The 12,831-nt window shown below is 42.9% G+C and overlaps 1 protein-coding gene across 11 annotated transcripts in view; it reads left to right on the top strand.

The window, feature by feature from the left end:
* Positions 1 to 241: 241 nt before the first annotated feature.
* PAX6 (paired box 6) overlaps positions 242 to 12,831 on the top strand; it is a 31,628-nt gene continuing 19,038 nt past the window's right edge. For 7 of the 11 annotated variants that reach the window (XM_073347750.1, XM_073347755.1, XM_073347756.1 and 4 more), the window contains exons 1-3: positions 8,398 to 8,731; positions 12,366 to 12,442; positions 12,753 to 12,807. In XM_073347750.1, the coding sequence (XP_073203851.1) occupies positions 12,798 to 12,807 (10 nt within the window). In that variant the 5' untranslated portion in view covers positions 8,398 to 8,731; positions 12,366 to 12,442; positions 12,753 to 12,797. Of the gene's footprint in view, positions 376 to 5,265; positions 5,708 to 8,397; positions 8,732 to 12,365; positions 12,443 to 12,752; positions 12,808 to 12,831 lie in introns of those variants that run through there. The other 4 variants (XM_073347747.1, XM_073347748.1, XM_073347746.1 and 1 more) reach the window with 4 other exon arrangements.

Below are 12,831 nucleotides of genomic sequence, written 5' to 3' on the forward strand. Positions count from 1 at the left end.
TGGTAGGCGTTGACTTTCCATAGAATAACAGTTCCTTAAAATACTCACTGGATTTAGGAGGAGCATACAGTGGGAGAAACATTTTAGGCCCTATATGCTCGTGTTATCTAAAATTTCTTATTAGCTGAGCTCTAACTACTGTCCTCCGTGACGTCACCGCGGCAGCCCAGCCAATGAGGGAGGCGCTGGCGTTGATATTAAGGGAAAGTTAGTGCAAAGCAAGACACCCTCTTTTTTACTGTCATTGACATTTAAACTGTGTGGCAGATTCTTATGTAGAAATTGGCGATCAAACCTGCCAGTTATCTACTATCGGCAATTTAATAGTGTGGGAATCGGCAGGTCAGGTTCATCTGTCTGCACTCTCTGTAACAGGTAACATTTTATGCTCCTTTTATACATTCATTTCCAGTGCCACCGGTTTGCTCTTAAAATAATAATCCGACCCTCTAACTTGCTGAATTCTTTGCCTGTTTTGATGTGAGCTGTGTTTGTGTTCATCTGATTGTCTTAGAAATGGGCCGAGTATAGGAACTTCTTTAAAGCTTTGCTATTCTCTGGTGCGAGGATCTTTACAATACACCAGTGTCTATCAGCTGGCCTGAGCAGGAAGTCTAACATATCTGGGGTCAGGACTTCTGCAAGTATTAATTGCTGCTTGAAAACATGGTTACTTCTAGCACAATTCAATTATTCGTATATGTTTTATCATATATATCTCATATATATACACTTTTTCTCACCTTCTGTGTAGTTTTTTGTAATATATATTACAAAAAACCCTATACAACAGGTGGGGGGGAAGTATCTTGTTTGATAGCTTCAGCTTGAACAATTAGCTCGGCTGTTTGGAAACAGCGGATAGAATTAGTGTGAAAGTTTCCACCGCTTGGAAAGTGTTGATACTTGAACTACCGAACGGTATAAATATTTGATTCGGTTCTCAGAGCTCAGGTAGAAATGAAAGAATGCGGTTCACATACTTTGGTCGCATTTTAAATCCCCGGACCGTGTGATCTGAGCTTTACTTAGGAAGACCTAATAATTAACGATTTCCACTGGGGTAGAACAAGGGGGACTCAAGTTACACAGAGCTCCGTCACACCCTGCTCTCCCAGCGAGGCACGAAGGCAGGCTGTGGTCAAAGCGAAGGGAATCCGCTGCACAATCCGCAGCGCGGGGGGACATTGGCGAGCTTGATAAGTTACAGCGTACGGTGAAGTAAATCTTGAAACCTTAGAAACTGCTGACTGATTCTCAACCCTACCGGCGTCCTGTGCCGTGCGTGCGCATTGAAATGTATTTCATGCACCTTCCAAGCAGGTATGGGAGATCCGTACAACCTTACTCGGACAGGCTATGGATATACATGCTTGTATACACGTGCGTACACACATGCATACAAAAAGTCACCTTGCTACTTCATTCCACATCCAATGAGCGAACACGGGACGTTTTTAAAGTTTCAGCATAGAAAAAAAAAAAGTTTCCCCACGACTGCTGTAAGTGAACTGAAAGATTTTGGTTTGGGTTTTGGGGGTTTTTTTGGGGGGGGGCGGGAGGAAGGAAGGAAGGAAGGAGAGATTAAAGGTTTAGCAGCATTTTCAACCCCACACACTGAAGCGCAGTTGTATTTGGAAATGCGAGTTAAAAGTGGTGTAGCTGGAGGCGGGAAGGAGGGGGGGAACTAGGTTGCACATTTCAAATGTTTCGTCTTTTTGCCGTGGAGTCTAGTTCCCTTGCTTTATAGTTTCGAGATCTGATTGGTAACTGTCTCTGAGGTTTAGCCACTTTGTTTATAATGAATTCGGGAGTTCACAGAAATTCTGCAGAATATCTGCATGGAAACATACCCTAATCTCACAAGCAGGATCTTGCCTTGATAACTTCAGCTGCGTATATTAAATAGGGGTGATAGAGAAAGGGGGGGGGACCCTCTACTATAGAAAAGTGCAGAGTGTTATAGTGATCATTCTTCCGTTAAAAAAAACACAAATGTAAATCCGGAAACACAATTTACCTACCCTCCCTCTTTCCCTAATATTCCTTAAAGTACTTTAGCAAGAAGGTTCACGATAATCCCTCACTCTAATACACCGGTAAATGGACATTCTCCTTCAGTAATAAATCAAACACCATCCATCTCAGATCCTCCTCCCTAATTAGAGATGTTTATTGGAGATTGTGTTTATCCAGCTGTCATGCCGAGAAAAAGCTGTGACATAATTACCTCTGACCAGATAGTCCTTTATATGCATATCTCATTGACATATAATGCAATCGGCTTGCATTAAAAATGACAAGATCAAATGTTGATTTTACCAGGTGAAATAATATTTCTGATTATTACATTAATAGAAATTCATCTTTCAGACGGTCCAGATTCTAGTAAGGGATCGTGAAATTAAAACTTTTAGTCATTAATTTAATGATGACATCAAATAATGGTGCGGGCGAAGAAATATGGGAAGTTACTGTAATAAATAAAAACTACTTATTTGTTTAAAAGCTAATTAATCTCCAATTAAATAAAATACTTTATATCAACCAAAGACATATCTATACCATTTTCATATTGCCACCGATTCCACAGATTTACGTTTTGCTTCTAATCCAAAAGGTTAATCTATATCTACAACCAATTGTCTTGACTTTGATCTCTATTTAAGATTAATAATGTCACTTTTAAAATGTGCATCTGACTGCCGGGAATAAGATCTTGATTCATTTAGTTCCCTAGTATTGCCAGCATGTGTGTAGCCATCTGTGTGTGTCACTGTTAGGCAGTGATGATAAGCTAAGAATTACTCTGTAATTGAAAATATATTTTTGGGGAAAACTAGTTTTACAAATATCAAGAGTGTAGGCTTTTGATCCTTTCTGCTGCTTGTGTTCTCCAGTCGCTAATAAAACTCACATTGAGCTCCTTAGTGACTTGATGAACAGGCAGATTAGCTGTTACGGGGGGTTTTGAACAGCTTGTCCCAATCAATAGCATTTAAAAAGCACGTCAGGATGCGCTTAGGGTTTTTTTTAATAGGCTTTTCTAGCAAGTCCGTTTGCACGACATTTTTCACATATAGAATCAAAGGCTATCCCGTATGGAAACATGTGTGTTCGTCTTCCAGCTTCAGAGACTGCAGAATGACTTCGTTAGGGTTCAGAAATACGTTTTTATTCTTGCACACAAAGCTGTGCTTTATGCAAAAGACCAACGTAAACGAGGTTAAATCGATTCCAAACTTTTTGCAAATTGTTTATAAACTAGAAAAGCTCCACTTAACTCAACGTCCTGTGCATTATAGGTTTCAAACACTGTTCCTATATATACAAATAGGCATTGAGTGTCCCGAAGGCAGAAGCACTGGAGTCTAACACGTCAGGATTTGTGTATCTCTTCAGTTTTAGACTGAACTGGACAAGAGAACTTTAAGCATTTTTCTGGGTATTAAAAAAGGTAGTTTGCAACCCAGATATTAATACAACAAGACGATACAGGAGTACCTAACTCAGCAATTCCTGCTCCTAACGCTTAGCAATCGACTAAAAAAGGAGCAAAATACTAGTTCTTAACACAAATCAATAGATACGCCTCATATCATGGGATCATGTAAAACAATGACCAATTATTTTCGTCAAATTTCTGTTTACCTTTCCAGAGAAAATAAATTGTCTTACCTTGTTTTGGTTAATGGACGTGAAAGCAAAAAGATCACAGGACAAAACATGAAAATGACTAATTACAATAGTAATTTTGAAGGTATTTTAAACCATATTCTCAAACCATGGTTGAGTCCATGCTCCGAACAACTGGAATCACCGGGCATGTATGCTGTTTACTATACTAACGCAAAAGTGGTTTATTTTATCCGAAACATATTTGGTGGTTAAAGGTGTCTTTTAAAAAGCTCTAACTTTTGTGGGAAATGGGGGCGGAGGGAAGGGAGTAACGCAAAACCTGGACCGCAAAATTCCTTGGATCAGTGTTTTATTTTAGTTTTGCCCCCTCGATCATTAACAAAATTAACAGAACGTTTTTTGAAAAGTCACATCTGCCGGTACTAGAAACGGGAGACAATATACCTAAACTGTCCCAAATCAGCCACCTCGGAGCTGTCCGGGACTGCTAACCCTCTGGAAAGGGTAAGTGTGTGCTGAGAGACCCATTTGGTAACAACGAGGTGCCTTTGCTGAGGAAATCTCCCTGAATCCTGCGTCCTGCGGTGCTGAGTGCTGGACGGATCTAGGTAACCTGCTTGCCTTCAGCGCAACCCGCTAGACTCCCTTCAGATATTTTTGCCCTGGACAAGAGAGATTGTGGGTGAATCTCAACGTTTTCCTCAGCTCTTCTCGACCCCTAAAGCAAACTGCTACTAATCGGTAATCACCACAGAGCTACAAAGAACCACTGGTCACCCTGATATGGAACATTGATGGCCATTCCTACCAATGGTTCATCGATTCGCATTTTCCTTGCTGGATTGGGGGGGAGGGGGAAGTAACAACAAAAAACTGCTTGGATTAAAGATCAAGTGCAAACCAGATGCTTTGCATACTGCCCCGTTTCGTGCCTAGCCGATAGGAAGCGTTTGCTTTTGTCAACCCTTCCTGGACTGAAAAAAAAATGCCCCTTCTTAAAACCTGAACAACTCGAGGCGCGTTTACAGGCAGCTGCAGTTAAAATGGCGTCCTTAGAGTTGTGCCTCAACTTTGCGGGGACTTCCTTGTCTTTACATTTTAGAGCAGGTACATTTCAGATAATCCTGGCGTGTCACGGTGAGTCAAAAGGGAGCAGGGTTTCCTCGCCAGGGCTGCCTGCGAGCGGTGCAGTCCCTGCAGGGGAAGGCGCTCAGGGCAGGACTGGCTCTAAATTGGCCATTCTTGGAACTGGCACAGACAGACTAACTCCCTCTCCTCCTCCTCCTCCTCCTCCTCTCGCTGGCTCACATACGGGCCAGCACGCACACACACACACACGTTCTCTCTCCCCCACTTTCTCTCCCTCTCTGATCCTCTCTCTCTTTTCTTTCTTCCAACTTTTTTTTGGCGGGGGAGGGGGGTCGCTCCCCCATGTCCTGCTAAATCAGTAGCAGTGTGGCTGTTTCTCAAGACCTCCTCCGCCGCCCCCACCCCCACTCAGCCCCAGAATGACGTCAGTTTCCCTCCCCTCATGATTTTGTTTTTGGAAGGGGGGGTTAAAAGTTTCTTTGGGAGGGGATACAAAGTCCTCTGCGCCTTAGGGGAAAATAGCAACAAGATTACGGCTTCTTTATTCTGGAGACGAAGCCTAAGAAGGTGCTAATCCAAAGGATGGCTAATTGAGAAGTTGTAAAAATGATATTTGCCTGCAGTTCCGGACAAAGTTTTTTTTTTCCTTCCCTCCGGCCAACCCCCCTTTAATACCCGGTGGACGAGAGTTTTTAAAAAAATCCTTGGTTAGAGAGAGAGAGAGATAGAGAGAAGCGAGGAGTCGGCGGACTTCACTCCAGAAAAGGACTAGATCCCAGCTTTTAAAATCCCCTTTGGAGCCTCCCAGAGTTGTCGCTCTTACAAACAGAAGCCCACTTCTCCTCCCTGCAGAATGCGAGCGGAGGGGACTCGCGGCTTGGGAGAGCAATAGCCACCGGGACTGGGCTCTTTTCGGGACAATTTGCCAAGTTGTCTCGCAAGCAGCAGCGCCCTGGGGAAGGAGACAAGCAGGACACTGGTTTGTATTTTCTTTTTAATTTCCCTTGCGCCTCTTGCAAAGATCGCCTTTGTGCACTTTAAATCAGGTTTAACCACACAGAGAGGAGTGTCCTATACGTGGCGCCTTCTTAACGGCTTCCTATTCTGATGGCTTGAGAAGGGTTGGGTTTTTTGTTTTTTGGGGGGTTTTTTGGGGGGGGGGAGATACAGAGAACGTCAAGTGCTGAGAGTTTTCTACAATGTGGTCAGTAATTGTACATGTACTACCCCGCCCTCGGTCTTAGAGCTGGGCACACCTGGGTGCCAGTTTTGGGCAAGCACCTTTGCTAAATAGATTCAACCCAGTTACTAAGATTCTGTTGCTCCTACCTTACCTTCCAAGGAGATCGTATGGACACGAAATATGCTCTCCTTTCCATCACTATAGTCGGCTCCGTTTTTATCTATATGCATGACTAGGAAAAAAATGCAGATTGACTTAGGCCTGAACTATTGCAACCGCATGTCAATGACTTGGCCAGGCAAACGGTCCATTTCCAAGAGCAGCACCGATCTCCTTTCTTCCATCATCTTACATGTCCTGTGTTATTTACTGGCGTTGCTGTGTTGGATGAAACTCCCAAAAGAGTTGGAACGGGGTGGGGGGTGGGGAATCCCCCAGACTGGTGTCTGCAGAAGAGTTTTTCCAGGCTCCCTGATTGCAGAACTGAAGGCAGACCTCCCTTCCCCTTTACACTGTGAGCCAAAGTAAAAAGGTTTGCTCAGCTAAATCCAGAATTCAAGGAGGAGACCTAGGAGAAACTCCTTTAAACCCCTGCCTTCCAAAAAATACACATTAGAGATAATAAGCATCAAGGCAAATTGGCATAAGAGGAAAGGGGGGAGGAAAAACCCCAGAGGAAAAGCCAGTAGTCTCTTAAGAGCCCATTTTGTGCTATTAGGAGCGGTGGCAGCTTCTCTGCAGGACTGGAGATGACAGTGCATGACGGCCGGGCAGCCCATTATCCAGCTCCTATTGAGGCGTCCTTTCACTCACATGCAAACTCCTTGGCAGAGTCGTTTGTCTCCTCATTGTACTTTATTTAAGAATGCAATGGTTGTCAGGGCTCTTATTCAATTTCAAGATACTTTATTGATGAGCTTTGACTTTTAGCACTTTTCACATGTCAAGAGAAGTCAAGTGTATGCGGCTACGACTTCATTTTATGCTTTGCGCGTCCATGCTCTCCACTTTTCCTCATCGAAGCTTGGATTTTTTTCCCTTGTCCCCCTCTTCCCCCCCCTTTTTTGTGATGACTGTTCCCCCCCCCCCCCTCCTTCTCGGACCACTCGCCATAAACGATCGGGACACCCTGAGCTCAGACTGGTGCTCCCAGTGTAACCTTAAATGCATGCGCTGAGGGGTTGCTTTAGAGTTTACTGAGGTGTGTCTTAATAGTCCGGCATTCAACAAATGTACTTGTGGTGTGTGGTCAGAGCAGCAAAGTCATTTACTTACTTTCCCCCTTGATTTTCTGGCAGCTACTCAAGGGGCGCTGCCTTTGCAAAACAAAAACAAAACAGAAAACACCAACACCTCAGTGGAAAAGGGAACAAAGCTGGGTGCAATGCACATCTCTAGCACTGCAGCTCTCTCTCTCTCTCACACACATACACACACACACACACACATCATTGGGGATATTTCCACACATACCCCCATGGTGTCTTAAAAAAACCCAGCAGGTCTTAGTCAACAAATGGCACGTGGAAGTTTGTGAGTGTTTGGTAAAGGACTCTTCAGGGCCTTTCACAAGGGCCCTCAATACACAAAGTAAATTGTGTATTTGCTCTGCACTTTCCAGGCTGGGAAGAGCCTTCCCTCTCCATCACTTTTGGAGAAAGAGAGAAATGGGGGGGGGGGGGACGACGACTGTAAAACTTGGATAGCTCTAGGCAATTCACAGTTTACAAAGCCCCTGTCTCCCAAATATTTATGTCTTTACCATTTGAATGTTATTTTTTTCTTATCTCTATTGTCTGATGGGAGCTAACTGTTTAAATGCAAATTGATCTTTTTTTTTCAGCCCTCCCTCGCACTCTCTCTCTCTCTCTCTCGCGCACACACACACACTTCAGTCTCCCCCCAAAACACAAAAAACCTAGGTCTTATTGGAAAGCAATGTGCTCTTTTTTTTTCCAAGACACAGTATTTATTTACTGCAGTCCCTAATTTGAATGGGGGGAAGGGGAGTAGAGTGTATGTTTTAGCTGGGAAAAGGCACGGGGGTAGTGGAGATAAAGTCCGGACAGCTCCGATGGCTTTCAGACGCTATTTGGAACATTTTTCCCCCAACATCAACACTGTCCAAACGACAACACTGCGGATAAAGTGACTGCTCACTAATAATCTGCCCAGCGCCTCTGAGCGCAGGGATGATAGAAGGGAAGAGGAAAAATCTACGCGAGGAGCAAAAAACAAGTGCATTCATATTCAAACAAATGGGCCAATTGAACCAGCCACTGTGACTGAGCATCCAATCGGCAGCTGGGAGCAATGGCGTTGCTTTGCATAAAGCAATATTTTGTGTGGGAGAGAGCAGAGCATTTGCATGTGTGGAGTGATTAGTGGGTTTGAAAAGCGAGCCCTGGCTCAGCCTCATTTCCCGCTCTGGTTAAGGCGCAGGGAGGAAGTGTTTTGCTGGAAGATGATGACAGAGGTCAGGCTTTGCTAATGGGCCAGTGAAGAGCAGTGGAGGCGAGGCAGAGACCAGGCACACATACATTAATACACTTGAACCATCACCAATCAGCATAGGTGTGCTCTGTCTCTCTCTCTCTACTCCACTCACACACTCTTCATCTCTCACTCTCCAGTCACTGACAGCCCATTTTATTGTCAATCTCTGTCTCCTTCCCAGGAATTCAAGATCACACAACCAGCAGCTTCAGTGGAGAAAAACTATTTTACTGGCAACTCTTTTTAAAGCACCATCATTTCAAATCAGTGCGCTCTTAAACTATTGACAGGAGCTTTGACAACAAGACAGGATGCCTCATAAAGGTGAGTCTGCTCATTTCTTCTCCCCACTTCTCCCTTCATTTCATTTTAATATTTAGACAGCTCTCTCTCTCTCCCATCCCCGACTTGCATTCCGGGAGAGCTTCCCGGGGAACTTTCCAGTCCCGAAGCTCACAAACTTTCTGCTTTCACTTAAGCCCCTGTCCTCTGGAAAAGCTAAAGCATCTGACTTGGAAAACAAGCCAACATGAGCAGCAGCAGCAGCTCCAATGTATTTGCTGGACAGAGCGATCACAAATGGCTTGTGTTGCCGTTCAGAGCACCCCCACTTGCCAAAGCCAGGGCTGGGGAAAATGTGCTCTGATCCCTGGCTAATCTTTGTACACACGCGCTCACACACCCGAAATATACCTTGCTTCAGACCCTTCCCTATGCTCCTTTCTGTTGCTGTTGTTATGTCCATTACGAAAGGGAAGTGACTCCTCGGCGATCCTCACCAGTTGTTTTCTGGGGGGTAGCCGGGCGGATCCAAGATCCGTGTCCTTTGCTTTGTGCTTCCCACAGCCAGTGTCATGGGGGGGGCGAAAGTCTTATTTAGGGAACACTCGCCTATAATTGTAATGCTTACTCACCACCAGAACAGAGTAGAAGGGGGAGAGAGAGGGAGAAAGAAAGGGAGAGAGAGCGAGAAAAGGAGACCGAGAGAGGTGGGGGGAAAAAGTCACATTCTAGGCCAAGTCAATTCTCAGTAGTTGTATCCAGGAAGCTCTGAGCAGAGCTGAAGGATTGTCAGTTTCAATCAAGCAGCCGGGAGATCTCACCGAACTTGTCCATAATACCAAGAAGAACTTTCCAACTTACAGATCACATGAGGCAAACAGTCAGTAAAGTCCAGTCTGAAAAGCCCCTAGTGCCAATAGCCTCTCGGAGATCCGAGTCTCTTTAATATTTGGCTTTTCTCAGAAGACTACTATTAGCATTCTCTTACCATCAACCTGCGATCAATATTCCTTTTCAACACGTTTCTGGCCGGGGAAATCATTTTTTTAAGGAACACGATTTTTAAATATTTTTAATTGTTTTAATTTAATCTCCTTTATTCTGCAAGAACCGCTTACTTTCCCTTTGTAATCCAGGAGGGTCTCGGATACCCAAAACAGTAAAGTAATTTTTAAAAGTTACAAACTCTTCGCCGTGCATAAGATTTGATTAATAAGCGCAACAATAAACTTGATTCTTCTCCTTTCACAAGTGCAACTGGAAAAACTGGATTTGAATTTAACCTTGCAGCGCTTTGTAGTTGCGTGTTAAATCGACTCGTAGACCCTTAATAATTTCTAGAAAGTTTTAAAACAAAGTTTCCTGAATGATTAAATGTACCTGGCAGATGTTTTTTTGGGGGGTAAAAAAACCCCACAATATAATGGATGAGAGAAGTGCCTCCATCGTATCCATCTTTATAGACATAAAATAATAGTTGTGGTCTTTGACAATACATTTTATAGCTGGTGACCTTTACAGATGTCTAAACGCAAATTGATTCATTTTAATCTTTGTCTTTTTTGACGTGTGAATGTAAAATTTTGTCATCTTAATAGCTAATTATGTTTTCAGTGGGGGGGGGGCGATTCTAAACACAATCAGATTATATCAGGATTTTGAGATTAAAAAAGGACTTGCAGATTAGGCCTGGCCTACTGAGTTTGATTCCTAGGACACGGAGAATTTAATTCAATTCATTACTTTAAAGCTAACTGTATTCTGATTTATAAATTCCTAGTTGTAGATCTACATACCCACCCTTATAAAATCCAGCAAGAACAAGTTATGCTATGGGAAAGCGATTTTATTATCAGACTGCTTCCGGGTGCGGTTTGACTTTTCTTGTTTTTGTTTTGCTAAATGTTGCTGGTTACTTAGGTAATTAGCGAGTTTCCAAGGAAAATGCAGAATCGCATCTCGCTTTCCTCCAATCTCCTTAGTGAAGTACTTGACTACCCTGTTCCTGTAGTATAAAATCTCCTTTATTCCCTCTATTCTCATTTCTAGGATACGTGCAGGCAGAGCTCTGGTTGGAAGTATAACAATAGCATTCTGAATTTCTTCTTTAACCCCGTATTCTCCATGCTTATGAGTTGTGCATTAAATATGTGAGCAAATTCTGTCTGAGGAACTGGATTTTCTGTTCGGTGAATGTATATGCAGACGTGTTTAGTGTATTAAAGGGATGGTTTCACGTTCAGTTAAGCCAAAGGAGATATTGCCACGTCTCCATTGAAGTACAGTGCAGCTTGCTCTGTTGCTAATCAGGTAGTTCTCCAAAGAGCAGTAAATATTTACCAGTTGAAGTCTTCACGCTGCGAGAAAGTACTTGTTTGATGTTTATTTTTATGGATTTAAGATGACTAAAAGCTATTTAATAAATTATACCATGACTAGTCCTGAATAGGGAAACGTGCCTCTTTGAATTCTCCATCATATGCAGGAAGAGTAAAATTAATATTCATTATAGGCGCAAAAGAAAGAGAATGAGTATTTTTAGGTTTAAAAAAAAGGGGAGAGAAAATGAAGGCTGCGACTATTTCATTATTTTACCTCCTCTTTTTTCCCCGCAAACCTCTTGAATAGGCTCTTTATTGTAATTGTCTCTCCCCAATTGAGCACCCCACTGAGCTGTTGTATCTTTTTACAACCCCTAACAACTCACACCAGTAACACAATTACCTCCAGATATTTATAACGAGAAATTACTTTTCCATTTTCAGCCGCAAGGGTTTAAACTCAATAAATAAACGACCATCTAAATAAATACACGGAAAAAGGCGATTGGGGTTGTCCAGGCGCTGGGTCAAGGCACAGGCACTAATGAAGGGAGTAAGGGCTTGTTTCTCTGCTCTTTGTAAGTTGGAGGGTTGTTGGTACGTTTAGTTGGGAAGCTGTGCTGCCGGTTAAGGAGACTGGGTTTCTGCACTCTGGGTTTGGGTAGAGGAGCAGAATGGAAGCCATTGTTCACATTCTGTAGGCTTTGTTTAACAGTTCTCACCCCCTCCTGTTCTTACTTTTTAAAGCACTGAGGCGAGGTAGACAGCGTGTGTCACAGTACAGTGAAAAAGGGGAAGATCTAAAGACCAAAAAAAGAAGTTAATCACAATAAGGGGAGTTTTGGGGGGCTATTTTTTGGGGGGGGGAGTTGTTAGTGCCACTAAAAAAAAACCCAACAACCCATAGCCTTACTCCGACCACGTCAAACCGTACTTGTTTTAAATAGAGCAACTTCAAAGATGCAGCGTTCCAAAGTGTAAAAAGGATCTAAACAAGCCTCGTGTAGAAGAGTACACGCAAAAATATCCAGATTCTGATAAAAAAATCCTATCACTCCACCTCTAGCACTAAAAAGAGCACAGACCCACGCCGCTCCCTTCCTTAAATAACACAGGTTCTATGTGTAAATACAGGCACGAAAAGTGTCAGAGTCCAGAACTATTTAGACTGGAATGGGAGCTACAATCTACTAGTACTTCTGAAGGCTTAAAACTTTGATTATTATTTTTGTAAGTGTTTCAAATCTCAGCCCTCCAGCCCCGTGCTGCATCCTACTGTGAGGTTGCGCTGTGATATAGCATTCATTAAAAAGTATATTTCCACCCCATTAATATACTTTTTTGCTTTATCCTAGAGGGAAGACTTTAACTAGTGACACGCAGATGTGTGAGTCCCTAAATTGTATGAGAGGACAGTCCACCCAGATTTCAGGCAAGTTTAAAAACATAACTTCGGGTTTTTTTCTCCCCCCCCCTCCGCCCCTCCTGTAATAGGCCTGTTAATCCGGATTATTTAAAAAAAAAATAATCTGAGACAATACACCACTTGCATGCAATTTTAAAAATATGTGGAGGTTATCTTTATTTATTTATTTTGCCTTGGGCTGTAAAAGGTTAAACCTTTAAATTATTTGGAGAAAACGTCTACATATAACAAAATAAGCCTTTGAGACATTAACATGTCTACAATTTAAATGTGTGTGCTACCCTCCCCTGATTAACGCATATTTTATTACTAATAGAACGCTATAAGCGAGCCACGTGGGATACTGCTCTATCAATTCAACATGCAGAACAGTAAGTGACTCTTTGTACATTTCA

The sequence above is a fragment of the Lepidochelys kempii genome, chromosome 6, assembly GCF_965140265.1.
Source record: "Lepidochelys kempii isolate rLepKem1 chromosome 6, rLepKem1.hap2, whole genome shotgun sequence".
Lineage (NCBI taxonomy): Eukaryota > Metazoa > Chordata > Testudines > Cheloniidae > Lepidochelys > Lepidochelys kempii.